Source organism: Chelon labrosus (assembly GCF_963514085.1).
Source record: "Chelon labrosus genome assembly, chromosome: 10".
Lineage (NCBI taxonomy): Eukaryota > Metazoa > Chordata > Actinopteri > Mugiliformes > Mugilidae > Chelon > Chelon labrosus.
This window is the reverse complement of record NC_140360.1, coordinates 17,097,564-17,124,681: the sequence shown is the minus strand read 5'-3', so window position 1 is coordinate 17,124,681 and position 27,118 is coordinate 17,097,564. Positions and strand designations below refer to the sequence as shown.

The 27,118-nt window shown below is 40.9% G+C and overlaps 2 protein-coding genes across 2 annotated transcripts; both read left to right on the top strand.

Moving 5' to 3' along the window:
• The first annotated feature begins 1,497 nt into the window (after nt 1–1,497).
• LOC311495059 (rho-related GTP-binding protein Rho6-like) lies at nt 1,498–11,380 on the top strand. The gene is made up of 5 exons (XM_084554370.1): nt 1,498–1,881; nt 2,610–2,697; nt 7,043–7,152; nt 7,237–7,371; nt 7,495–11,380. The coding sequence occupies exons 1-5, from the start codon at nt 1,762–1,764 to the stop codon at nt 7,738–7,740; spliced, it is 699 nt and encodes a 232-aa protein (XP_084410496.1). The 5' UTR covers nt 1,498–1,761; the 3' UTR covers nt 7,741–11,380.
• A 7,172-nt stretch (nt 11,381–18,552) lies between these two features.
• On the top strand, nt 18,553–25,444 carry ddx23 (DEAD (Asp-Glu-Ala-Asp) box polypeptide 23). The gene is made up of 17 exons (XM_084552695.1): nt 18,553–18,633; nt 19,405–19,562; nt 19,690–19,809; nt 20,063–20,156; nt 20,243–20,308; nt 20,412–20,550; nt 20,641–20,774; nt 20,868–20,980; nt 21,062–21,205; nt 21,309–21,534; nt 21,626–21,771; nt 21,885–22,062; nt 22,636–22,878; nt 22,964–23,115; nt 23,205–23,313; nt 23,432–23,606; nt 23,738–25,444. Exons 2-17 carry the CDS (start codon nt 19,405–19,407, stop codon nt 23,959–23,961), a joined length of 2,421 nt encoding a protein of 806 aa, XP_084408821.1. The 5' UTR covers nt 18,553–18,633; the 3' UTR covers nt 23,962–25,444.
• The last annotated feature ends 1,674 nt before the right edge of the window (nt 25,445–27,118 follow it).

Genomic DNA, 27,118 nt, shown 5'->3' with positions numbered 1-27,118 from the left:
AATGTTTACTTAAAGGGACAGTTTGAGTAAACACTGCGTCCATTTGTTTGCTGCGTTGCTGTCTGTGGGTCAATGTCAGTCAAGCTTAGCACAGAGCGTGGTTCTGTCCAAAGGTATTAAATATCAGTTATGAGTAAAAGATAAATAACACTGTCTATTCATTATATAGTTAAAGTTTCCTTTTATAAATACAACTTACATATAGGAGAAACAGTTTTTCACACTTCTGTATTTTTTTAACTTATACATGACTATAAACACTTTAATACTGAATCTCCTGGATCCACTGCAGGTTGCAGTGATATTTCGATATTTGTTTTTTACACTTAGTTGTATTACCTCTCAGATAATTTAATTTAATTAACTTCCTATCATCTTTCTTTCAAATCGATAGTATAGCAAAATAATCTGCATTTTTACCCTCTGTATCCTTGTTAAAAAATAAATAAAAAGTCACGTGCTACTTTGAGCAACAGTTGCAGCATTGACATCCAGTTTTTACATCAGTGCCTGAATAATGATAATAATAATAATGATCTAATCTGATATTGGTTTTGGTTTCTTATTTTCACGTCATGCCTCTCAAGTGTGAGCATTAGCTGCTGTTTCCTGTAACTATCTAGATTTCTTTTTAATCATTTTAAAGTTTGGACTGTGAAGCTGTCAGGTTTGACTTAGTAAATTCATTCATTCATCTTCTGTAACCACTTGTCCTATCCCAGCTGTCATTGGGCGAGAGGCGGGGTACACTCTGGACATGTCGCCAGTCTATCGCAGGGCTAACACACAGAGACAGACAACCATTCACACTCACATGCACACCTACGGCCAATTTAGAATCACCAATGAACCTAACGAGCATGTCTTTGGACGGTGGGAGGAAACCGGAGCACCCGGAGAGAACCCATGCAGACACAGTGAGAACATGGAAACTCCCCACAGAAAGTCCCCAGCTGGCCCATGGATTCAAACCCAGAACCTTCTTGCTGTGAAGTATCAGTGCTAACTACCACACAACTGTGCCTCCCTGGCTTAGTAAATTAATAACCAATAACCAAACAACTATGTGCACATGTGCAAAAGTGCAAAAGCAATAGTCCAGATCGTCATCTGTCACACACAGATGAGGAGAAGTACGGACTGATGGCTTGAGGCAGGAAAGATTTCCTGTAGCGTTCTTTTAGACAACATTGTCTGAGCCTTCTGGAGAAGGTGCTCCGTTGTCTGTCTATTGTGTGATGAAGAGGGTGGTCAGGGTTATCCATGATGTGATTGATAACAGTTTGTTAGCTTGTTGTTAGCTTCCAACTCAGCTGCAGCATTAACATTATGTTTTCACATGAATGTCTTAATAATAAAAATAATATCAGTCTAATGGTATGGTGTAAGAGCCGTTTGTTTTTTTAACTTTTCATACTTTTTTTGTGATAACGTTCACATACTTTTCCCTTTGTTCAGTGCAGGCCCTTAATGCAATCAGTATCAGCCATCCCTGTTATTGATATGATGGGCTCGCGTGCACGGGCCTTCTCCTGCGGCTCGCGCACTGCGCAGCGCTCATTGGTTGGCGCCACAATATAAAGTTCCGCAGTGACTCCTCTCTCCACTGACTGACTACTGCTACTGCTGCTGCTGCTGCTCCTCCTCCTCTACCTCGCAGACCTCAAGGAGCCGCTCACCGGGAGGATTTACCAAACTTCACCTGCTTTATTCCCTCTCCTGCGTCTTCCGAAGCCCTGTCCGTTTTTATCGACGTGCACAATGAAGGAGAGGAGACTCACGCAGCCCTTTGTAGCGAGGTGTAAACTGGTGCTGGTTGGAGACGTCCAATGCGGTAAAACAGCGATGTTACAAGTCCTGGTGAAGGACTGCTACCCTGAGGTAAGAGGTCTCATTTTAGGAGCAGTAGTAGAAACTGCAGCCGTGGAAAAAAAGAAAAAGAAAAACATTACTAATTTACAGGTCGTCTTTGTATAATTTATTACATCCCTGAGGAGGAATAAAAATCTATAAGTGGCTAATATACATATTCATAGTTTAGGTATTAGTGTCAGTGTTGCTTAGATTTGTATTTATAGATGTATTGATAGGACATGTGTAGTCAAGGTTTAAACTAAAAAAAAGATACCCCACACATAGTTAATTGATTATTTAAATCAAAAGAAAACTAAGTTTGATTATAGATAAATTCACAAATAGCTACACTCACTTGCCAGTTTTTTAGGTACACTGGTGAAAACAGATGCATCCTAAATCTTATCTCAGTGACTGTTAAAATGTTAAATTTATGTTGAAGCAGCATCAGAAAGGTTGTAATTCAACTGTATGATCAGGAGGATGTAGTTTGTGGTGCTGTTAAAGTGGATCGATTTAAACACAGAAGCGTTTCTGTTGTTTAGAACAGCCCACTGACTAAAACAGGGTTGTCAAAGAGCAGGACGTTTACATTAGAATGCATTTGTTTTCACTGGTGTACCTAATGACCTGGCAAGTTAATGTTAATTTGTGATTTCCCTTTTCAGTAATTGTGTTTCATACTTTTTGATGTTGGTCAGACGTACCAAGTCCTTCGCAGCGTACTAAGTCTGCTCTTTAATTGTCGTTTCTAGACTTACGTCCCTACTGTGTTTGAGAACTACACGGCCTGCCTGGAGCTCGAGGACCAGCGTGTTGAGCTCAGCCTCTGGGACACATCAGGTGAGCTCTTTTTTTTTTTTTTTGTGTCTGAGTTCACTGAAACTTCCGGTTGTGCAACGCTCTGATCTCCTCGTCCGTCAAGTTCTTTGACTCAGCTGGCAAAAGATTAAAAATTCTCTCTGTGCTTTCAGGCCGAGGTTAAGTCGATGTATTTGGTTTCATTGTTGCATTGATGGGTTAATATTTGGAACTTGTTTACCCTCCAACGGTGCAGCCAGCCCGGAGTCGACTAATGATTGTAAATGAAGCCACCCTTTGTTTTGGTTACAGGGTTACAGTTTGAGTGCTGTTTACCCAGATTTCAGTACCTGTAGATCCTGTTTTGATGCAGTTAAACACATTTTCTCTGGTGTGAAATCTGATGAGAGATCTGGTGGATTGGTGAAAACCGTGAAGGAAAGGAATGAACAACAAGCCCAATCTGCAGTTTTTGCTCACGATTACTTGGGTCTGGATTAAAAAGTAGACCCAAATGTGAGGAAATATGAGATCAGGGATATTTGTCAAATACATGTTAGATGCTAATTTATGACTTTATTCTTTATTAAGTTTCTAGGTCCCTAGTATTACTTTGGGGCCCTGATGGATGTATTCACACTAATTTCTTTGTGATTATATCAACATTATTGGTTCTCTGAGCAATTTTCTGATTAATATGCCCAGTGTTTTCTTAACCTATCACTTTGCGCATACAATTAAATTTTTCTGAGGCTGAAGGTGGCCCAAAACCCAAAAATACTCAAGTTTTAAAGATATTAAACAGGGAAAAGCGTCAAACCTTCAAATACTATTGACTATTTTACCCGAAAAATGATTTCAACAACCAGCTGATCATCAGAAACATTACCTTTCTGTCGGTCGGCTACTGGATGATTCCATTTTTCATAGCTTGCAGTTTTTATACTCGTTGCAAGGGTGTGGCATGTGTGAACTGACCCTTTTATAATCATTACACTTTGAAAGAGTTCAGGTGCATACGCTGATCAGGGTGCACATACACATACTGGGTGGGTAAAGCCCAGATTCAGATTACAAGGTGCACCTAATTTCCCTGAACCTCCGACCTTGATATGGAAGAAGAAACTCTTTTTAGTTGTCTTGATTATAAATACAGACTGGAGCTGAAAGGATTACTCAGTTAATCAACAGAATATTCAGCTGCAGTTCTTTTAACAATCTAATACTTGTACGATTTGGAGACTTCAACAAGCAATGCCAATAATTTGTCGCTTCCGGGTTCTTAAATGGGGAGTTTTTGTGCTTTTGTTTGTTTGTCATCTTCGTGTTTTCACTGACAGTCAAACAAATCAAGACGATTTGAAGACGTCACTGTCACTGTGAACTCTGGGAAACTAAGTATGGACATTTTAATTACAATTTGTAAATGTTTTAGACTGAAGTCAGCAGATGAGTAAGTCTGGGCTGTGTGAGAAGGTTAATTGCAGCAGCCTACCGACCTTAAACAGAAAAAATGTTATTATGTAAATGGTATCAATAAGAAAAGAAGCCATGAGCTGCTGTATGAATTTTTTCCGTAACAGAATTGGCTGAGGCTTTGTGTTCAGAGGAAGTCGAGCAGTGCCAGTTGGCCGGCAGAGGGGCTGTTTCACAGGGGGAGAGGGGGGATGCCTCGTCCATGCAGGGGGTGGAAGTCCACAAGAGAGTGGGCAAGCATGTGTGTCCTGCCTTGTGTGTGTGTGTGTGTGTGTGTGTGTGTGCGTGTCGTACAGTCTGTGAACAGAAGGCACAAGTGAGGGATACTGAGAGAAAAGATATGCATGACCTCCCCGCCGCCTTATGGTGTGTGCTGCCTAAAAAAAAAAAGGTCTTATGTAACTGAAAGCAGCGGTGGACTAATGTAGGTTTGTGTGTTTGTCTCCCACGAAGTAAAAAAAACTTTCTGGACAGCCACCCTTTCCTGAGGAAACATTGCATAAGACACTTGCAACACACATACAGTACATGTACACATCATTCTTCATTCATCTTTTCATTCTCCCTCTTTATTTCTAACCTTCATTGTTAATTATTATGTTTACAATAATTCTCTCAATGATCAGCGAACAGCTTCCAGGAAAACTGTGAAAGATTAATATGTTTACTGTCATAACTTCCTTAAATTTAGATATACGCCTCTAGATGCCTCTTTTTGTCTGAAGAAAACACCTAAAAATATTCATTGTGCAATCACATCAGATAAAGAAAGGCACAAAATCATTACTCCAGGCGTCCGTCCGTGATGCAGCAGGATTTTCAATACACAAACTAAAAAGAAAAGACTTCTTTTATCAAGAGGATCTCATCTTTCTCTCGGTGTATGAAAACGGTCTTGTTTGCTCAAGTTAAAGGGATGTTTGTGTGTCCAGGCTGGGGGCTGCTAATGTGTGGGAGGCGGTAGGTGCGAGAAGTTGGGCCCTCTTTAGATCTGCTTGCCTCCTCTTTCTCAAGCCTTACATCACCTTGGATAGTTATGTGACGGCCGCTCCGATTCCCACTAAAATAAATGTTATTGATAGAAAGCCGTTGTATAAGTTGTTCTGCTTTAAAGTCAAAAATCTGGACGGGGTGGATGAAGCAGGAGGTTTATTTTGAACTGCAGCGCTTCCTGATATTCTACTAAAGCGTTTTGTGAATGCCTAGGTAGACTGCAAAATTCATCAGGACAACATGATTGTTACTTATATTAGACACCTACTGGGGTTCACTATCTATTCTTGGTGTAATTATATCCTCTTATATTTCAAAGGAAAGCTTCTTGTGCACATTTGGCCCCCGAGAATAGGAATAGGAAATTAAATCCTGGTGCTGGCGTGTGGGGAGTGATTAGGTGGCAGAGGGAAGACAATAGAGCGCGGACATCCTGTCAGTCTGTTTTTAGCCCAGGAGTCTTCCTGAGAGTTAAAATAAAGTACAACATATACTTTGTGCTGTTTATGGAAATGGAGGCGAAATGTGTTTCCTGCACGCCTTAAGTCACTTTCTCATAACGAAGCAGGTTAATGTGACAGTAATCAGGATAGATTGTCTGAGTGAGATGATGAATGGTTAATGTTGTGGGGTTAGTTTATCAATGTCTGGTTGATTATTATGGAAAAGGAGAGAGGCCACAGGTTAATAAAGGCTGTGGTGATGATGACAGTGTATGAATAAAGTCTGAAAAGTTAAAAGATTCACCTTCAATATTGCAGCTGCAGTTCAAATGTGCCTGCAGCAGTGCGAAGGGGGCTTTCGCTCTTGTCTCTACTTAAAGTGATTGCTGCAAGCTGCCAAAACTTTTGTCAATTTGAAAGTAGAGGGCCCTGCTTTTAAACAATTAAGTTTAAGTAACCGTAATCTCATCGTAACTACTGGTTTTCATTCAGTTTTGACAATTCATCTTTGAACAGGGGCGGCTGTGGATCTCACAACGCTCTATGATACTGACTGACATTACATGTGCACACTGATGCCATTCTCAGGCTACAGCAAGCAGCAGGTTAGTTTCGATTGAAGCATACAGTATAGGCTAGCACTGTTGAATCAAATTCAACCAAGAGAGGCTTTTAAAGGCCACCAGTTTACCTCCAGTCTTTTTACTTTTTTGTGGATTCTGTATCAATTACATGTGTCACACACTAAGCTGATGGTCGGCCGTTTGTCTGTGCTGGCTCAAGGTTTTGCTGTTTGTCCTGCACCTTTGTCACTAGTTGGACTCCTCTAGGAAACTTCTGGGTCAATCTTAAATTGGATAAATTAATATTTTCTCAACAACATAATCGCCTAGAATGAACGGCACTTTATGAAGGTTCACAGCTTTCCTAGCCTCTCATCTTACAGTAGCTCTTGCAGTTTCCCTTTGGGCTGTTCTTCCCTAATGAATGACGTATACAGACTAGCGCCACCTGCTGGTGTGAAGGTATGTGCCGTGTGAAGTGACGAGGTGCGACTTTTTTCTCAGATACTAAACACAAGACAAGGAAAAATCCAAATGCTACTTGATGTTTACAGTATTTATTGTTATATTTAAACTTTGGTAAAGAAACTTTGCTAATGAATCATAATTGAAGGATATGATTGGTTCAGAGTTGAACCAGTTGACTCACTGAGTGACTTTTCTGGAAAATTATCCTTCCGCAGGAAGCTTAGAGAAATAATTTGCTCTTTTATGGGTTTGGCAGGAGTGTATGTGTTTGTACTGTGTTAATGTGAGGAGGATGACTGTGATGCTGCATTACAATAATAATAGTATCAACGGGCACATTGTAGAGAGAGCGGTTTCTATTTCTGTTTGCTGACGAGGGAAAACATTTACAAAGACGTTGTGTCCATCTTCCTAAACCCTTTTTAATTTCTCTTGTTCTTCAAGGTTCTCCGTACTATGACAACGTCAGGCCTCTCTGCTACAGCGACTCAGATGCCGTGCTCTTATGCTTTGACATCAGCCGGCCAGACACGGTAGACGGTGCACTGAAGAAGGTAAGAACTGATGTAATTCACTCTTATCTTACTCATTATAATTTTAAGTGACAGTCTGATGACACCGGCTTCTTCTCTTTGCAGTGGAAAGCAGAGATCCAGGACTTCTGCCCCAGCACTCGGATCCTGCTAATAGGCTGTAAGACCGACCTGCGCACAGATGTATGCACTCGCATGGAGCTGTCCAATCAGAAACAAGCTCCAATCTCCCATGAACAGGTTTGTCTGTCAATCTTTACTCATTAAAAAGTTTGGTAGTAAAGTTTTTGTCTTTTGAGATTTCCATCGGCCTCTAGCTGATTTTAATTTCGCTCCAAATCATACCTTTCCTTCGTTTCATAGGGGTCGTCCTTGGCCAAGCAGCTGGGAGCTGAAGCTTACTTGGAGTGCTCAGCCTTCACGTCAGAGAAAAGCATCCACAGTGTTTTCCGTACTGCGGCTCTGGCCTGCATGAACAAACTCCAGCCTGCCAACAAACCCAGCCCCGTACGCCGACTCTCCAAGAGACTCCTACACCTGCCCAGCAAGACAGAGCTCCTCTCTTCCACCTTCAGCAAGGACAAGTCCAAGAGCTGCTCCATTATGTGAATACTGAACTGCTGAGGAGAATAAGAGAGGAACTATACTGTAGCTGTTGAGCTCTGGAGCAGGGTGTGCAATGGAAAGAGAGCAATGATGTGGATTTCTACAAACGCCTCTCTCTCCTTTGCAGAATCCTCCCCAAGACTCCTGTAAACCACTTCCAAAAAGACCAGTATGCTCTCTATAGTCAACTCTGAAGTTTTGATCGTAACTTGTCACCAGCACAAACCGTTCATGTTCAATTAAATTATCTCATACAAGCAGAGCAGAACAGGCACTCTAAGCTGCAGACCCACGCAACAAGGTTGCTGTGAATCAGCCCAAATAAGGTCAGTACCTTCGCTTTAGCATGAAGGAAGTGGTTGTAAACACTGCATTAAACTGATGAGTCCTACTTGAAATTCCAATAGCGATGCCCCCTCCCATCCATCTCATTGTCTGAATGTCTGTTTAAGGTCACGGTGTGGGCCGGGTGATGAGATGAAATGTAAAATCTGACAGTGACAGTAAGTGGCATCTACAGAAATGCAGCTCGGGGAATTTAAAACATCGGTCCTTAAGGAAATTATTCCCCAGCTGACCCCTCGCAATATTTCGTTTGGGAATTAAAGCTGACAGCGGAGGAAAGGTGGAGAGAAGGGAGGGATTTGGCAAGCGGGGTGTTCATTTGCAAAGGCAGTGGGAGGACAAACTGAGAGCACATCTGAAGGAGCGCAGCGTGACTCAGCACTCACATGAGCAACAAAACAGTCAAGGGTGGACTTAATGTGTGAAAAACAAACACACAAAAACCCTGTGCCCTATAAATACTGTCTGAACATGTCATTGTGAGATTCAGTTCAATTCACACGGGTGAATCATCTCCTTGTGCTCCTTAATGGATACCAGTTTTCATACAGACCTATCACGCTTCATTCATTCTTGTTTATAGACATAACAAAGGTTTCTGAACGGATTTATCACACCAAAAAGAGTCATAGGTGGTTGGAAGGGAAGTAGTTTAATTTGGGGCTCTAAATGTGTGCTGACATATGTCTCAAGCTCCAGATGCAGAGTTAAAGGTCTATTACACTAATTTAACAATGCACAATTATAAAACTTCAAAAAAGAAAATGGCTCCTGTTTTACCCACAATGCATCTCAACTGGTGGAGACTGGTGTTATATTCATATTCATTCATTCGTGCATGTTTTTACTCCAACATACATGTAATGAAAAGAGCGACTGTAAAACAGGCAAGACATTTTTATGATCTCTACAAACCACACTCAAAAAAACAATTTTAGGATTGTTTTATTTTGTTCCAGTCATGTATGTGAGGAGCCAACAGGGAGTCTGATGAGTTTTGGTCGTGTATTCTTCCTATGTGCTCACCTTTAAAAGTCACAGATGCTAATGCTCCAAGAGCCCAAAATCATCTCATCCGGTATCCAGGTCTTGTTAATACATCCATGGTTATGGTCGTGGGTGTTGTACGGATACTAGATACCAGAATCAAAGATGGCACCCGCTCTCCTTGAGTGAAAATTGCTCACCTGGTTTGGCGTTGTACAGCTCACTGCCCAAGCTTTTTTTTTTTTTTTTCTGCTTGGGTCATAAATTTTAGATTGGAGAAAATAAAACTCACTTTTGTAGACCCTTGGGGGGGTTTTACAAATGCAGATCTTCCATGGATTAGAAATTCATAGTAACAAGAGTAAAATCTGACCTTGGAGGTGTCCTGTCAACAGTTTTACAGATACCTGTTTCATAACGGTGGTCTATAGAAAATGCTTTTGGGCTGAATTTATACAAGCTTTCCAGCTCAATTTCCAGATCTCTTAATACATCCATGCCCACTGGCCCGAAGCACGGATCAGAATGAGAGACGCATTAACAATCGTTTCACTTTACGCTAAAATAAATCATGAAGACTAAATGTCCCTGAGAGAATACTGAGGAGAGAAGTCTGAATTGATCCACTTAAACAGGCTGGTCCTGTCTTTTTCCTCCCTGTCTTTTCTTTCTGTGCTTTGGATATATTTTATTTAACAACTACCCAGAAAAGTAATCTTCGCAATTTCCACTTAAAAAAAAAATAGACCTTTTGTTTTCCTGCTGGGTGTTGCTACCTTCTTGTGGCTGTCACTGGTGTTTTTGTAGCTGTTGATGTTGTTCTTGTATTCACCGGAGTCTTCTGGCATTAGCGGCTGTTGACAGCTCGGCTAATGGAGGGACTTGATGATTTGTAGGTCTGCACCGAAAAGACCGGCGATGTGCAGAACACTGGAATTTAACGCGTTGCCTGGCAACAGTGCGAGCAGGGGCAGTTCATGCCTCACCGAGAGAGGGAGGGATGGCTCTCCGAGAGGGCGCCTCACCTTTTATTTGTAGCATTAGACGGACGCCACAGCGAAGGTGATGGCTGGACATATCAGGGAGCGGCGGACTGTCCAAGATGTCTACGTGGCTTGAAACACCCCACGCTGGTAGCAGCCAGGAGTGGGTTGTAGGAAACAACATGACGTCTGTAACGTGTTTCTGTAGCTCTGCTGTACTCATCATTTCACTTCGCAGGCTTGTCTGACGCATCCTGCCACCTCAGACAAGATGCATTTTCTCCCGTATACAGCCATCGTTTCACTTTCTTGCTGATTTGTTTTGCTGTACATATCCTTCATCTTACAACTCTTATTAATATTATAATAAATCCCCCCAACAGAATGTTACTGAAGCCAAAAAAAATAAAAAATGCTTGTGTGAAGTTGCCTTTTATGGCTTAAATTATTGACTGAATTATGTACTATTTGTTATTGCCATACGCTACTTTGTTTAGATCTTTTATTTAAATAAATATGTATGAAGTTAATATGCAAGTCGGTGTTTCTCTATTTCTGTGGTAAACAAATTAAAGTTGATGGATGTATTGTCAAGTCAGTTTTATTTCTTAGATGCCTGATGCAAATAAGCAGGGAAAAAAGCTTAAATGGGAATATAAATGGAATAAACCTCAAGAGGAACAACTGGGGAAGGATGCCTCAGATGGACAGATGGGTGTATTGACCGCTAACTATAAAGAAATCCACGTTAAGCGGAAGTACTAACTATAAATAACACACTTTTCTTTCCTAGGAACTTTCTCAGATACACCTCTTATCTCTTCAGCCATGCCAGAATACACCAGACTGAATTTTTTCACAGACTTTCGGGAGATGTACAAATTGGAACAAAAGATTATTTAGGAAACTTGGAATCAAATTCAAGGCTTTTTGAGAGAAGATAAGACTGATAGCTTGGCAACACTTTGTCTATGATTGATGATGTACTATTTCCTCGGTCAAGGGCACAGTAGTCCATTTCACATACTGTTCAGCAAGAAAGGCCAAGATACAGATAAGACATTATTATGTGTCTGAATAAAATGCTATGCTAATGCATGAAAACAAAGTGCAGCCAGAATTGTATCTGCAATGATTTCCCAGCATCAAGGTAAACTTTTTTGTCCAGTCTGTAAGGACGGTGGCCTACAACTGCACGACGACGGTATCTACACAGCTATGGTGTCAGAACAAGCCTGTGGATGTCATACCACTGAAGCATGAACACAGCCTCCAGGCATCAACCCTTCCCCCAACACACACACACGTCCAATTTCATATGCATACATTACATTTACATACATGATTCATTCTGAAAACTTGCCAGGTTTTGTTTTTTGTTTGGGAAAAAAAATAATGTGTTGTTTGATTAAAAGGTTTTCCTATTGCAATCCACTGGTTTAAATAAACCCATCACTAAGAAAGAGGATGAAGTCCACCATAAGATCTCTAATAACTGCAAGTTAGTTGTATAGTGCTTTAATATAGTTTCACCTTTAGAATTTAGGACATGAATAACAGGACTATGGTCATGTACCATAACCTTCAAAAATAAAAACAGGGAACAAATTAAATATTAAACCTAACTGCCAGTCTGTTGGATGATTTAATTTATTCGATCAAAGAAATAGTCCAAGTGTTTCAAACATAAATTATATACAATGTGTTTTGATTTATTTAATTTAATCTCTTCCCAGTTTACAACATTATTAAACAGCCTTTGAATCAAGTGTCCAAATTATGTTGATCAGACTCTGTACTTATTAGCATGCTAGCTAAGCAAGCTAATGTTATTTATTTAATCCCATTAGCTAACAATTAGCTAGTTTCATTCATTTAACAGTTGCCTGTAACTGTCTGTATCTATTCAATTGTTAATATTGTTCGTGTAGTGCTACCCATTTTAATTTAGTAATTTAGTAATGATAATCTAATATCCACTTAGCAAACATTTATCTAAAATATATGGTAACCTCTACTCAACTGGTGCAGTTACTAGCTAATATGTGTTTCTAACATAAACTTCATGCCAGACTAAACTATATATATTAAATATACACTCAGAATACACAATAGATTCTAAGTATAGAATAAAAAATGTCTCCAGAAGCTAATTTCACTAACAGCCTATGCTACGTTTTACTGTTTCTCTTTGTCTTGCTTTTTCTTATATAATCCACCACCGTCCCTGACCTCGATTACTATATTTGCTTTGTCTTTCATTTGACTGATGTTTTCTGTTATCAGTTTCTCCCTGGCTACGTCCTGCTGTCCCACTCACGATACAACATAGATGATGTGGCTGAATGTTTGCCATTCCTCAGCTATCACACACAGGATATAGCAGCACTTTATCCATTACCTTTATACGGCGGCAGACAAGGCAATTGTGGGAATATTCTCTGCACCGGCAGTCTCAGATAAATTTCATCTCCCGGCTGCTCCAACATTGATTTTCTACAGCTGGAAATGGAAACGTGGTTTGATCAGCTTTTGGATAAACTAGTCTCCAAGCCTTTCTGCTGAGACTGTCACTCTTCTCTCTTATCTTTCTCCACAGTTTCAGTCTCCCTGTCTCCCTCTAACACGTTTATCAAAAAACTGGCCAAAGTACATTACATGTCTCTGAAAATCAGATAACCCTCCAAATGAAGGGAGCGCAGTACAGTCAGCCATGGCAGGTTGCTCCAAGGCATGATTATACTGCATAATCGTAGTTGATGTGGAACCAGCACTGCCACTGTCTTTTGACAGACACTGCACCTTTTAAGATGCTTAGCTTTTTGTAAACTTTCCCTTCAGCTTAATATGATTCCAGATACAGTGTGTATCATTTAATGCCTTCCCAGTTCACTTATTAATCAAACAACTTTTCGATGAAGTGTCACAATATTTTGACTGCGTTTTGTTAGCAAGCTAGTTCCATTTCCATTCAATTAGCTTTTGCATCCAGTGCAGCAGCCCCCCCGCCCCCCAATGCAATTGCTGAAAATACAACTACATACTTTCTTGTGGAGAAGTTTAACACAATAAATATTGGATAAATATTATAGATAACATATACAAAGCAGCTAGCTGTAGCTTTATTTTATCAGTTTATGCTAAGCTAACACAACCTGCTGCTATCTATAGCTGTATATTTAGTATATGAATATAAAGGAGGTGTCAGTCTTCATAACTCTCAGGAAGAAAGCCTTAAAAAGTTTACTAAATGTCAATCTTTTTGCATATTACATTACAATGGCTAAGAAGTCACAGGAGCAATTCATGCATTGGGATATTACTGCATTACTGTCAACACGGAGAGTAAAAGACTGATTTTTTCATTTAGTAAATGCTGTTAAATGTGGTTCACACAGTCTCCGTGGATGAATGAGGCCAATATATTGCTGTTATTTTAGCTTTTAATCATGTGAATTAAAGTTTTTAATTCTTTGCGATGATGCATAAAATTGCTAATTTATTGACAGAAAGTGAGTTCCCCCCCAAAAAAAACTAATTGATGCTTGAAAATGTATTCCTATAAGCCAAAAAAAGGCACATGAGGTCCTGCCACATTTGATGCCAAGTAACGAACAGGTCAGCAGCAAGTGATCTGTGCAGTCTAGACATTTGTGTTATTCTCTGGATGGATGGGAGCCTGCAGCGCATTTGGTTTGGACTGCTGAGGAACCTGGATCAGGAATAAAAAGGGAGGATGATTGAGGGAAGAGTGCTGCCATCTGAAACCCTCTCTGGGAGTTAGGGAAAATGGTCACTGTGCAGCTCGTCTCATTACCACATAAGCACATCATCTATCAGACATGGCAGCACAGACACATAAAAACGCACACATTCACAATCAACCTACCAGACATGCCTCACACAGTAGTAACAGAAAGGGAAGCTGAGGCTGGGGGCTGGAAAATAAGTGCTGCCTGGTTACTGATGAGCTATCTGCAGGCTGACATGTAGGTTACATTCCCTCGTATGCACTGAGCTTTGCCACAGCTGCCCTGACAGTGTCATAACTCCTGTCTCTGGATGGAAAATGGGGCTGTATGTCAAAGGCTCAGCTGGGCGAGGAGCAAAGGAAAGACTGTCCTATATTGGCATCTGCCTCTCTGGGATTCAGTCTAGCAGACGTGACCACTGTAACGTCTTTCCTCATTGTTTTATATATATTTTTCACACTCTAGCCTATCCCTGCATTATCAATGTTCTGTCAGCTAGTTTAAAAAGTTCTAATTACATCAGTTAGCTAAGCAAGATGACTTTAACTAATTCTTTTTGCTAGTTTTTATTACTAACCATTGGCTAGATCCATAACTATGTCCAACAGATGCCAGATCAAGTTTGACACATTTTAGCAGGCTAGCAAGCTAACATTAGGAAAGCTAACATTTTTTTAACATATTCAGTTAGCTAATTCCATTGACTAACAAATGTCAGCCAGTGTTTGGTTATTTAACTAATTCCTTTAGCTCATTCCTTTGCCTAACTAGTTTCTAATACCACAAGGTAACTATATTTGACAGTTCCCAGCTAAAGGATTACGTTTGTTAGCAAGCTAAAATTACTTAGCTAAACAAGCTAAGGCTAATTCACTAGTTTAAGTTGGACATTTTGGAAGATAAGTGAAATAAAAGAAAATGTTGAAACCATTAAGTTATGGTTTTACATGGTTGATATTTCTTTTCCAAAAGTCAGGAATTAATTGATCTTCAGAGGGATTAGTTGGTGTATTTTGAACAGAGCCAGGCGTATTTTACTATTGTTTCTTATTTTGACATTAATACCACCTGCTGGCTGTAGCAACATATTTACCGTGGCAGACAAAAAAAAAGTACATTTCTTCTAAACTGCTGGTTTCTCTTGTCAAATACAAACTGTAAAAATATATTAAAGTTTTGTTTCATTTCTCTTCTAAACAAAGGGCCAGGCCAGCAGTGCTAGAACTGGCACCAAAATGACAAAAATCAGAGCTGAATTTCTCTGATTGCAGCAGACTTAATGAAGTCAAGTTTCGTTCAGTCAGTCTGCCCCTTTCTGTCTGATGTGACAGCTTCAGGCAGCTCTCAGCCTGTCTGTGAGCTTTTGGCTACTCAACGCGGCACACATACTTCACCACACAGCACAAATCACGGTCATTCTGTAGCCTTGAACCCTGAGGATGCACTCATATTAAGGTTAACCATATTGCACTGTATTAGCATTAGCATACAGTGCTTAAACCCAAATCAAATGTGCAATAAATAAAAGTGTAATCTGTGTCACTGTGTCAGTTGTGCCAGTGCAGTCTAATTATCAGTGTATTTGCAGCTACAGGCATTCATGCATGATTTTACACATGTGAATTGGAGTATGAATGTGTGTCAGTGTGTGTGTTGTATACTAAGCAGTTGCAGTCTGCATGTTTTCTTCTTTCCGAGTGCAGTGAGGTGATCCGGGTTCACACATGCTGGGGCTCAGCTCAGGTCTGCTGAAATGATAAGCCCCTTTGTGTCCCTGCTAGAGGTGAATAAAATATCCTGGTGTGACTATCCTGTGCCCTCCTTATCTGCCCTTCTCCCTGAAAACCCCCATCTCACCGGCACTGCTCACCTTCACCAGATCTAACCCCCGCTTTGTGTATACGTGCCCTGTTTGGCACACCCCGAGGGCATGTCAGGAGTGAATGCTCCTCCAGCAGTTTAATTAGACAACCACGCCTGGCATCGGGGGATATGGGGGGAAGGGAGCAGAGGCTGGGGCACATGAGGTGCCTGGGATGGGGGTCGACTGTAGTTGGGAGATGTAGGAGACGAATGCGTACATCTGGAAAACAGTCAAATGCAGTTATATATGTGCCATCCAATCATATGACTCCAGAAAAAGCCTGTTTCTAGGGCTTCTGAGGTAAATATACACTGACCAGAGGAGTTGTTTCCATGTTATCTCTTTAAAGGGCTTTTATCTGCAAGAATAAACAACATGATCTGTCAACCCGCTGATATTGATTTACACAAAACCTTTAAATGTTATCAATAGTCAGCTGTTAGTGATCAGAACCTGGAAACAAGTCAACATTACACAATGTTGGACAAAAGCAGTTTAGCTTCCAGACTTGGCGAATTATTACCTGCAAATTGAAGAAAGGGGAGACCTTCACTTCAATTAGGGTTAAATTGAAATATTTTCATTAGTTATGTAGAGAAATAATACATTTCTTCATAAGCTATTAAACCACACAATAAAACTAAATAGCACTTTTTCCCTGTTTTGTCATTCATCTGTACCTTGTAATAAGTATTTGTTCATCTCATGTCATGTCTCTTCATTTTCTTGTCACTTTTCCTCTGCTGGCTCTTCACCAGAAACACCAGAAATAAGGCAGCAGCTTGTCAGGATAATAATGGGGTGCATATTTTTCAGGTCCAGCTCTTGGACTAAATCTTCAACCTGTGCATCGCTCACTAAGGGCAGCTGTGGATATACTGTATGAGACATGCTCCTAATGGCAAACGTAGCGTAGTCATGGCAATGGTGAAGCACAAAAGTATGAAGACAGCGTGTTTGTGTGTGAGTGAGGAGTGGTGTATGTCAACACTCGGCAAAGGCACAAAATGTCATCGACACCGAAAAGAAAAGGACTCATTCTTTACACACACACTGTAAAAAATGCAGTTTACAGTCTGTAATATATTAAGTTTCATTTAAATACAATACTGAGTGCCTGTTTGGGCTTCTTGTTGACCTGAAAAGGGGAAGTGATGCACGCACGAATTTCATATATGATGAACATGTACAGTTTGCTATTGCTGGAAATCTCATGTTTCATTTGTGCTCTTTGAAATTGAAAATGTCTGTCTGCTTATCATCAGACTGTTGTATCGTGGCTGGGTTCGTCTGTTTGACCACAGACACAACAGTACATTTCTGTGTTGTTGTTAAGTGATCTTTGGCCCAGTTTTCAAGGGCCCTGAAACATAATATCATGAAAATTTGTCCTTGAGATAATAGGACTGAAAGTTTTCATGTTAAAGGAAAAAGAAAAGATTGCCAAATAATTCACTGACTTTCTTCATGCCAGGCATTTTGACGTGTAATAGCATGGCAAATTTAAACATGGCTGAATGGTATTCTTATCAGGGCAACCTGTAGTATTCATGCGAACTGGAATGCATACATGTAACGTGTTTGTTTTTCTTTCTATAAGAAGTGAAATTATCTTCCGTGAAAAAAACCTCCAAAGAATACACAGCCCTCTGCATATTAAATGTTCATGCTCAGCATTTTATAAACACCGTAGTAGGTTATTATTTTTTAATCGCATACTATTTATTGCTGTTATGTTTGTATGATTGTGGGTATTGGTGGCTGTGTGAATGGGTATATTTTATGCTTTATATCTTTGCACTGTTCAGATGTGGTAATTTCACTGTACTGATGTACAACGACTATAAAGCATTTATTCATTCATTCATTATTCAAAGTGTCTTCAATGCTGTTTAGACATATCCGATAAAATCTAGGCAGAGTAACAAAAATGTGTCTTCATGAACAGAGTTCAGCGCATAAAATTCAAACTCTAACTTCAACTGTCTTGCCAGTCTGTTGTTTTCTTCCCTACTATCTTCTCCTTTTGTGTGTGTTTTATTAATTATTTTTTCATACCATCAACTTTGATCTATTCCTACTGAAACAGTTCACCTTCAGAAGGGCTCCATAAATCTCTTTTGATCTCCCTATGGAAGAGAAGGCAGGTCCAGAATATGAATCAACATCTAGCCCATTCAGACTGTAGCCAAGCATAGCAGCATCTAAAATGTCTTTTATCTATCTGTAAGAGCACGTACACACACACAGCAGTGGATGGTTATATTACAGGAAAAACATAGTCTGGTCCTGGCACTTACAGCGCAGCACTTCTTGAATTTTAATCTGCTACACTGGATAACATTTTTAAGTGGTAGCTAACAGACAGGCCTGTTTCATCATCGCAGCGTGTCTGCGTACCATTTAGTCTTTTATCAGGCAATGACTTATGAGAGAACATCTTACTGAATTAAATATGTAATATTTAAAGAATCTTTCAGTTCTGCCACGATCAAATACCCCGTCTGAGGAACTTTCACTGTGTGCTGTCATCTCTCAGAACTATATGTATTTTAAAATGTCTGTTTTTATTATAATTATGCATGTATTAAACTTATTTATTCCTAATCTCCCGTATGTTTTTCTCTTATAGAAAAGAAACAGCTACAATTCATAGTCAGTATCCTGCTAACATGTAACACGAGCGCCACCTTGTGCTTAAACGGGCAAATACACATTCTCGATAAGAGAAACTTTTTTTAAATCAGGCATTTAGGCGCTCATGTGCTAAACATTAGGGGTCCCTCAAGGACGTCACCCCGTTTGTTGGGAAATGTAGTTCTAAAAACAGCTGCCTTGACTCCTTGTGTAACGCTTGGTACTACCGCTCCCACAAATCCTTGCGCGTTTCAGCTCGTGTCCGGAGATATGGCGTCTTCTTGAAGCGTAGATAAATCGCAACTGTTTTTGTTGACAAGTGTTAAAGGTAAACTTTTAATGTTTTAAACCACAAATGCAGCGGAGTATATTTTAAAATAGTTTAATGTGGTTTCAGTGTTCCATGTTTGAGCAGTTTATTGAAGATTATTAGCATTTTTCTTTGCTAAGTAGTTAGCTAGCTAACATCAGGCGCTAGCTTACTGGATTCACTCTGCAGAGTTTCTCAATTTTGCACGAACCTGTATGAAAAGTTTCTATAATGTTAACATTTATATGTAAACTAAACTAAGCCTGGATCTATTTAAAAAAGAAAGAGGTTCAATAGTTTTCGTTTCCTCCGTGTATGTCTAAGAGAAACTGTTTATGTCATTGAAGCTCAGTAAGAAGCGGTTGAGTCAAGCATCTTTCGAAAATGTGTCCGAAACCGAGTCTTTTGCAATATACGTGATTAAATGCTTTGACTAAAATGGTTTGACACAAAGAAATTAAAGTCGAAGTGTGATATTGTTACGTAGATGTAATTGGTTGCACTCCGTCGTAATGTTTTTGTCATATTAATAGCCTCACTGAATTATCTGCTTGTGAATATTCAATGATTTAAATAAGTTTTAAACAGTGTTCATGCTAAATTCTCATGACCACCTGTTGTTGAAGGAATAGATGCTCATTTTAATTCACTTTAAAATTATGTATATAGGCAAAAATGTTCCGTGTGACTGCATCAGTGAGATACCCATTTATGTTTGTGTGTTTTAAATACATGCTTTATTTAGAAGTTGATGATAAAGCTACCCATCCATGCTCTATGTGTCTACAGATGGCGGCCGACTCCACAGACAAGAAGGATGCAGAATCCTCAGGGGCCAAAGACAGAGAGAGGAGACGCAGTCGTTCTCGAGAAAGAGACCGGAAAGTCTCGCCTTCACGCAAACGCCATCGGTCCAGAGAAAGAAACCGCTCCAAGTCTCCAGAAAGGTAACAGTAGAGCCACAACAAAACATCTCAACAAGTTGTCGTAATTATTTAATCCTATGTACTTGTGTCATAATTGTATAAATACTTAAGGTTGTCTGTTTCTGTCTGATGTGTGTCATAATGACAGAGACCGACGCATGAAAGACAAGGACAGAGAGAAGGACCGTGAAAGAGATAAGGAACGAGAGAGGAACCGTAAGGACAGAGACAGCCATCGGCGTGACAAAGATCGCGGCAGGAGGTCCAGGTATTTATCAGCTGGAATGGACCAAATGGAGCTGCAAGTTTTTGGAAGAGCTTACAAATTAACGTTTTAATGTTTCTCGAGCAACAGTTAAAAATAGTTGTGGTCAAATTTCAATGCATTTATTATGAAAATAAATTAGCAGATTATTTCTTGGCTCACTGAACATGTAGAAGATGATTGGGTTACAAGGAACAAATTCTCAAAATTACTATTTCACAGTTGTTGAAATTCAGTTTCTTACTCTCCATTATAGAAGCGCCTCACCAAAGTCCAAGGATGGCAAGATGAAGAGAGAGAAGGATATAAAAGCAGAAGAGGAGGAAGATGAAAAAAAGAAGAAAGACAAGGTAAGAATCTGATATTTGGGGAAAGTTTTCAAAACTTTGCCTTTTCTGTTTCTGTTGTGAGTGTTTGACCGGTTCTTGTTGTTCAGGTCCAGCCGCTGTCTTTGGAGGAACTTCTGGCCAAGAAGAAGGCAGAAGAGGAAGCAGAGGCAAAGGTAAGATGTTCTTCTTGGACACATGGACACATGCTTGATTTCTGTCCTTTTAAAATCCAACATTATTTTTCCTAAATCTTTATTTATTTTTTGACTTTTTCAGCCCAAGTTCCTGTCAAAGGCAGAGCGAGAAGCTGAGGCTCTGAAACGCAGAGAACAACAGACAGAGGAGAGGAGGAGAATGCTGGAAGAGGAGAGAAAGAAGAGAAGGATGTTTCAGGACATAGGGAGAAAAATGCTCGGTGTGTTTCAGCCTCTAACTTGTCTCTAATAGTTTGTGTTTTGTTGTACGGTCAAAGCCTGTCGATTATAACTCAGACTGTTTGATACAGAGGACCCTCAGGAACGGGAGAGACGAGAGCGGAGAGAGCGAATGGAGCGAGAGAACAACGGGAATGAGGAGGACGATGGCCGACAGAAGCTCAGAGAGGAGAAAGATAAAGGCAAAGAACTCCAGGCCATCAAGGTTAGTGTTAAATTTACGCTCTCCTTCCCCACTGTAAAGAATCAAAAGCCTGCTTATTTGTATTTATGAATGATGCGGCTCACTGACTCACAGGAGCGATATCTGGGTGGGCTCAAAAAACGCCGGAGAACTCGTCACCTGAACGACAGGAAGTTTGTGTTTGAGTGGGACGCCTCTGAAGACACCTCAGTGGACTACAACCCGATGTGAGTCGACTGCGAGCGCACTCTTCATGCCTCGTGCAGGTCTTTATTTTCCAGTCTAAACATTATAATCTTTTTCCCCAGCTACAAAGAAAAGCATCAGGTGCAGCTGTATGGACGAGGCTTCATCGCTGGCATCGACCTAAAGCAACAGAAAAGAGAGCAGTCACGTTTCTATGGCGACCTGATGGAGAAGAGGCGAACGCTGGAGGAGAAGGAGCAGGAAGAGTGAGTACAACTTGATCATGAGGAACCAATATTTAAACCTATTTGAAAAGGTGGAGCTGCTTTGTCAACTTTCCTGCTAACAAATCCTTTATTCTTAAATCAGGACGAGACTGAAGAAAATGCGTAAGAAGGAAGCCAAGCAGCGCTGGGACGACAGACACTGGTCTCAGAAGAAGCTGGACGAGATGACGGACAGAGACTGGCGTATCTTCAGAGAGGATTACAGCATCACCACAAAGGGAGGGAAGATCCCCAACCCCATCAGGAACTGGAAGGAGTACGCGCTGCCCGCACACATCCTGGAGGTCATCGACAAATGTGGCTACAAGGTCAGAGAGACAATAACATTTCAAGTTTCACAAGCAGACATGTGAAAGTACGTCACTGATTCTGATACGTTGAACTTTTTTGTCTTTCCAGGATCCGACTCCGATTCAGAGGCAGGCCATTCCTATTGGTTTACAGAACCGTGACATCATCGGCGTGGCCGAGACTGGTAGCGGTAAAACGGCTGCCTTCCTCATTCCACTGCTTGTCTGGATTACCACCCTGCCTAAAATTGACAGGTAACGCGGCTTAAGCTCCAACTAATCTCCAGTAAACCCACAGACAATGTCCCACTCTGGGTTTTAGTGTCCATCCTACTGGCTTTAACATTCCTCTCCACTTTGACCGGCAGGATTGAAGACTCAGACCAGGGTCCGTACGCTGTGATCTTGGCCCCGACCCGTGAGTTGGCGCAACAGATCGAAGAGGAAACCATAAAGTTTGGTAAACCGCTCGGCATCCGAACGGTGGCTGTGATCGGAGGAATCTCCCGAGAGGACCAAGGGTTCAGACTCAGGATGGGCTGCGAGGTGAAACATTCAGCTTTTATACTTGTGTGTCTCTGAAACGGTGTTTAGATTATCTGAAGCTAAACTTTAAAATCCTGCCTGGGTTGTAAATTATCGCACACTTAAAGAGAAAGTCTTTTAAATCAAAGATGCACATGTTACATTATCTGAAAAGGACCGAACGAGGATCAGACCAGATTCGTCCCCTGATTGTTGGTGATAGATCAGACTCAGTCTCTTGTAATCTGAGCTCAGCATTAGATTCCAGTGAGCACCAGATGTCACTAAACCTCTTGGGAGTAACCCTGAGCTTCCATTTCATCATCTCAGAAAAGTTGCTCCATCTCTAAACATATAATCACTCACTCCTTTCATTCCTTCAACAAAAAACAGACTCAAGGCAAACCAGCTGTCCTCACTCCTTAATCACAGGAGGAGGATGGTCTGACTAGGAGGAGGAGCTTGAGCAGCAAAAAACAATTATAATAAATAATAGTTCATCTACCATAGTCATCATTAACCTTAGCATTTCCAAAATATAAAGAATCAATAGGCTCCAACACCAGCCATATTTCTGTCTTCCTCCTCTACCAGATTGTGATCGCCACCCCCGGTCGTCTGATCGACGTTCTGGAGAACCGCTACCTGGTCCTGGGCCGCTGCACCTACGTGGTCCTCGACGAGGCCGATCGTATGATTGACATGGGCTTCGAGCCCGACGTCCAGAAGATTCTGGAGTACATCCCAGTGACCAATCAGAAACCAGACACGGATGAAGCAGAGGACCCAGAGAAAATGATGATGAACTTCGAATCTGGGAAACATAAATACAGACAAGTATGTGTGTCTTTACAAACTGGGCTGATCTATATTTGTCGCATCCTCTCTCTCTAAATGTTTCCTCTTCTACTGCGTCTTGCAGACGGTCATGTTCACAGCTACGATGCCTCCAGCTGTGGAGAGACTGGCCAGGAGCTACCTCAGACGTCCTGCTGTGGTGTACATCGGCTCTGCTGGAAAACCTCACGAGAGGGTGGAACAGAAGGTCCTGCTCATGTCGGAGGGAGAGAAGAGGTGAGGCAGACTCAAAACGCCGACGTCAAACACCGAACATTTCGCTTGCTTACAGAGTGCTGAGTGTTTTTGTGTTTTGCGCTGTGCAGGAAGAAGCTGCTGGAGGTTTTGTCGCACGGCTTCGAGCCTCCCATCATCATCTTCGTCAACCAGAAGAAGGGTTGCGACGTCCTGGCCAAGTCTCTGGAGAAGATGGGGGTAAGTCACTGCAGACTACACCACAGCTTGTCTCAGATTGTGGGTCACGAGTCTGTGAGTTTCACGGTGCAACCAAAATAAAAAATTTAACATCGACCGTCTTGTCTTCTTCTCACAGTACAACGCTTGTACGCTGCACGGTGGCAAAGGCCAGGAACAGAGAGAGTTTGCGCTCTCCAATCTCAAGGCAGGAGCCAAAGATATCCTGGTGGCCACAGACGTTGCTGGTCGAGGTATCGACATCCAGGACGTCTCCATGGTCCTCAACTACGACATGGCTAAGAACATTGAAGGTAAGAGGCGTCATTCTGTGTTCAGATTCTCGTTTGCGTTCACATTATTTTATTATCGTTTGGAATTAGATTTTTATGTGTCGGAAAGCTGCCGTGTCAGTGTTTCACTCTCCCTCCTCCTCCTCCTGCAGACTACATCCATCGTATCGGCCGTACGGGTCGTGCTGGTAAGAGCGGTGTGGCCATGACTTTCCTGACTAAAGAGGACTCTGCGGTGTTTTACGACCTGAAGCAAGCCATCCTTGAGAGCCCGGTGTCCACCTGCCCTCCGGAGCTGACCAACCACCCGGACGCTCAGCACAAACCTGGAACCATCCTGACCAAGAAGAGGCGCGAGGAGACCATCTTTGCCTGATTTGGACTTTATCCACTGAGAAAAAACACTCTGCTGGTTCCAAACTGTTTTATCACCTCCACATGTTTCAAGATTCAGGATTTAGTCATCAGGTTATTTACAACCTTTTATTTTTTTGGTATTTCTTCCCTGATTTTGACTTTTTTGTCAACATCTGTGAGTGTATTTGGTGTCTGTGATCAAGAGCCAGGGTCAGTGAGCAGTACCTTGATGATCTGCACTGTAAAAAAAAAAAAATCAAATGTGATGCGTGAGGGTAGATGAGTAGTAAAAGTTGTTTTAAGTCATTTTCTGTCACCTCATAACTTGAGACCAACAGCAGAATTGATGCCTGTTTCTTTTGCTTCGGATGCTTAAGTTGCAGTTGTTTTAAATATAAACATTTGTACGAAGTCACTCCGTCTCAGATGTGTCTAAATAACATCTCTTTGTCTTTCTGGGTTATACTCTTACGCTACAAAAAAGCAAAAAGTAAGAGGGTGTGTGTAGAGTTAAAGGAGGCATGTTTGGTTCGGGTCAAGAGGGTGAGCCTGTTTCATGAGTTTATTCTCTGTCCTAATTAGATCACATTGGAAAGTGCTTATACAAAACTCACACCTAAAAGTTGTGCAAGCACGCGTAAATCTGAGTGTGATCTGCAAACAGACTACACGAGTGGTGCCAATGGTGTCACAAAGTAAAGATGCATTTCTTCTAGTCTAGTTCCCAAGTTCTCATGAGTTAGAAGTGCTACAATTAACACAGGACAAGATGATCTTAGGTCACAGTTTTCATGAAATGGGCCCTGGGAACCACACTGGTGACAGACTGAAATTTCTCACCACAGCGACTGTTTTAACTTTTCATACGAAACAGTCTCCATGTTTTAATTTGTCCTGTACTTTGACTTAAATTACCTGCAAAAATAATTACAAAAGCCTCAGTTCTGCTTTGTGTTTAGTGCTAATTAGCACATGTTAGCATCATTTAAACATTAAATAATCAAGTTACAGTTGTGAAAATGCTAAAAAGGGCTTCGTTTAACATGTTTGCGTGCTATCATTTGCTGATTTAGCTTTTTCTCAGCTGCTACTTTGGCATTACAGAGCAGGAAAGCATTTAACATGACCACACTCAGGTGGGCTGGTTAAAGGGTCCTGGTGTTGATCACGCTGTGTCACTTCTACGTCGTACTGGGACACATGACGCATACAGTGCTGCTTAAAGGTACTTGTACCCCTCAGAATTTTCTACATTGCTGGATAAAACCGACTTAACGTCAGCGGATTTTCACAAATCTTGACAGACAAAGGGAACGCTATTAAAGAAATGAAACAGAAATATTATGCTTTTGTGTTCGTTCAGAAAAATAAATAATTTGACAAAGAAAATTCTTTTCAGTATCTGTTTGGAAACACGTACTAATTTGGCCTTGAAATCAACTTAGAATCAATCCTAGAGCTGCACTTAATTCTGCACCTCACTGATATGTAATATTGGCTCATTTTCCTGAATGAATAAAAAACAAAGCATAATATTTCTGTTTCATTTGTTTGACTGGATTGTCTGAACACTTATAAGCCCCAACACTGACAGATGAAGTGAATAAGACTGATCTCATTATAATGTAACGTTACTTAAACACATACCACCAAAGCTAAAACATCTGCTCTGAAATAAAGTACTGACGGCAAACACCGAATATCTTGATCCGTAAGACACTTGAGAGACATCAGTCCAAACCAAAATGTTGCTTTGGTTCCACTGTGTGTGTTGTAGTGAAGCACAGAAACCACCCAAACCATTAAAAGTACATAAAATGTCATGTTTATTTATTTTAAGTCATATTTTTTTTTCTTTTACTTAGCATTGTAAATCTATTTGTCAAATAGAAAGCATTCTATACAGCATCAGGCAGGAAATGTCTCACTTTTTACACATTTGCTGTCTCTTTTGTTTAAATAGAGGGAAGAGGCGTGTCGGGCCACGCTAGCACGCTGTGGTAGTCTGGTGGATACACGGTTATATTTAGTGCAGTTATTGCATTACAAAGCAACCATCCCCAAAACAAAGTAGTAGTGCAATTTTTTTTTCTACTCACACAAAAAAGAGGAAGTCCAGATGGTCTAAGGCGTTTAAAGTTTTTTTTTTTTTTCTTTTCAATGTTAGGCTTCGTATTGCATACAGAATAAGACAGAGGAAACTAAACTATAACCCTTGTAAAAATTGTGCTTCATAAATTGAAAAACTCTCAACTGCTTTTTACCAGTTGCTAAATTGGTCCGCTTTGAGAAAACAAACTCTGCCAAAATACGATGGAAGTAGCTAATTGTCAAACTAAGACATGCAGGGCTTTGATAATTCACTCAGGCCTGATCTGGGACAATTATTCATCTAATTATTTTTCAGTGAGTGGCTTTTAAAAGTGCGTCAGCGATTAATATTGTGTTAAAGTGTCAGTGTTAAAGTGTGTGGAGAAATAAACAGATTTATTTTTTGTTTTTTAGTGTTAGTGGTGCGAGGAGTGAGTAGCCCCAAAGACAAAGACTATCACTACGAGACGACGAGGAGAGTCAGAATCAATGCATTACTAAAATACTTAAAAAGAAACAATCAGATTTCATGCAACACTTGCATAGATTTTTTTCTTTTTTTTTTTCTCAATCATGCTGATATTTTCTTTTTCTTTTTTTTTTTATAACTCTTCAAAATATACAGAACACTAAATAGATACGTGTGAGGCGTGGAAGCAGTAAACCGGTGTGTTTCCTGACTACATCGACCCCCTGTAAGAGGGAAGGGTCGCCGCTCGTCAGCATCAAACTCGTCTCCTGGACTGGAAAATGGTGCAGGGACAGACTGACACCGTGTCCCGGGTGCTACGAGTCCTTTCGGGGGGGGGGGGGGCACGACGCATTCGTTACATGGAGGTGAGCGCAATGTAGGGACTTAGACCTGAGGATCCGCCTTGATTAAAAACCAGCTGCAGTACAAAACGTAATGTTGGACACACACGGGGGACAGCGAGAGGACGGGGGGGGGGGGGGGGGGGGGGTGAGATCAGTGTAGAAAGTGTGGATGCTACAATCAATAACGTGCTACAATCGAATTGCGGGGCGATCGGTTGAGTCGGAGGTGCAAAAGGCATGCAAGCTTACATTCTGTGAAGCCCGGATTC

What these genes read in the sequence shown, in the direction of transcription:
- LOC311495059 (XM_084554370.1), top strand. Translation starts at nt 1,762, where the DNA reads ATGAAGGAGAGGAGACTCACGCAGCCCTTTGTAGCGAGGTGTAAACTG. An exon ending in TAGACGGTGCACTGAAGAAG is followed by an intron (nt 7,153 to 7,236) that starts GTAAGAACTGAT and finishes TTCTCTTTGCAG; the next exon opens with TGGAAAGCAGAGATCCAGGA. An exon ending in CTCCAATCTCCCATGAACAG is followed by an intron (nt 7,372 to 7,494) that starts GTTTGTCTGTCA and finishes TTCGTTTCATAG; the next exon opens with GGGTCGTCCTTGGCCAAGCA.
- ddx23 (XM_084552695.1), top strand. Translation starts at nt 19,405, where the DNA reads ATGGCGGCCGACTCCACAGACAAGAAGGATGCAGAATCCTCAGGGGCC. An exon ending in AGTCTCTGGAGAAGATGGGG is followed by an intron (nt 23,314 to 23,431) that starts GTAAGTCACTGC and finishes TTCTTCTCACAG; the next exon opens with TACAACGCTTGTACGCTGCA. An exon ending in CATGGCTAAGAACATTGAAG is followed by an intron (nt 23,607 to 23,737) that starts GTAAGAGGCGTC and finishes CTCCTCCTGCAG; the next exon opens with ACTACATCCATCGTATCGGC.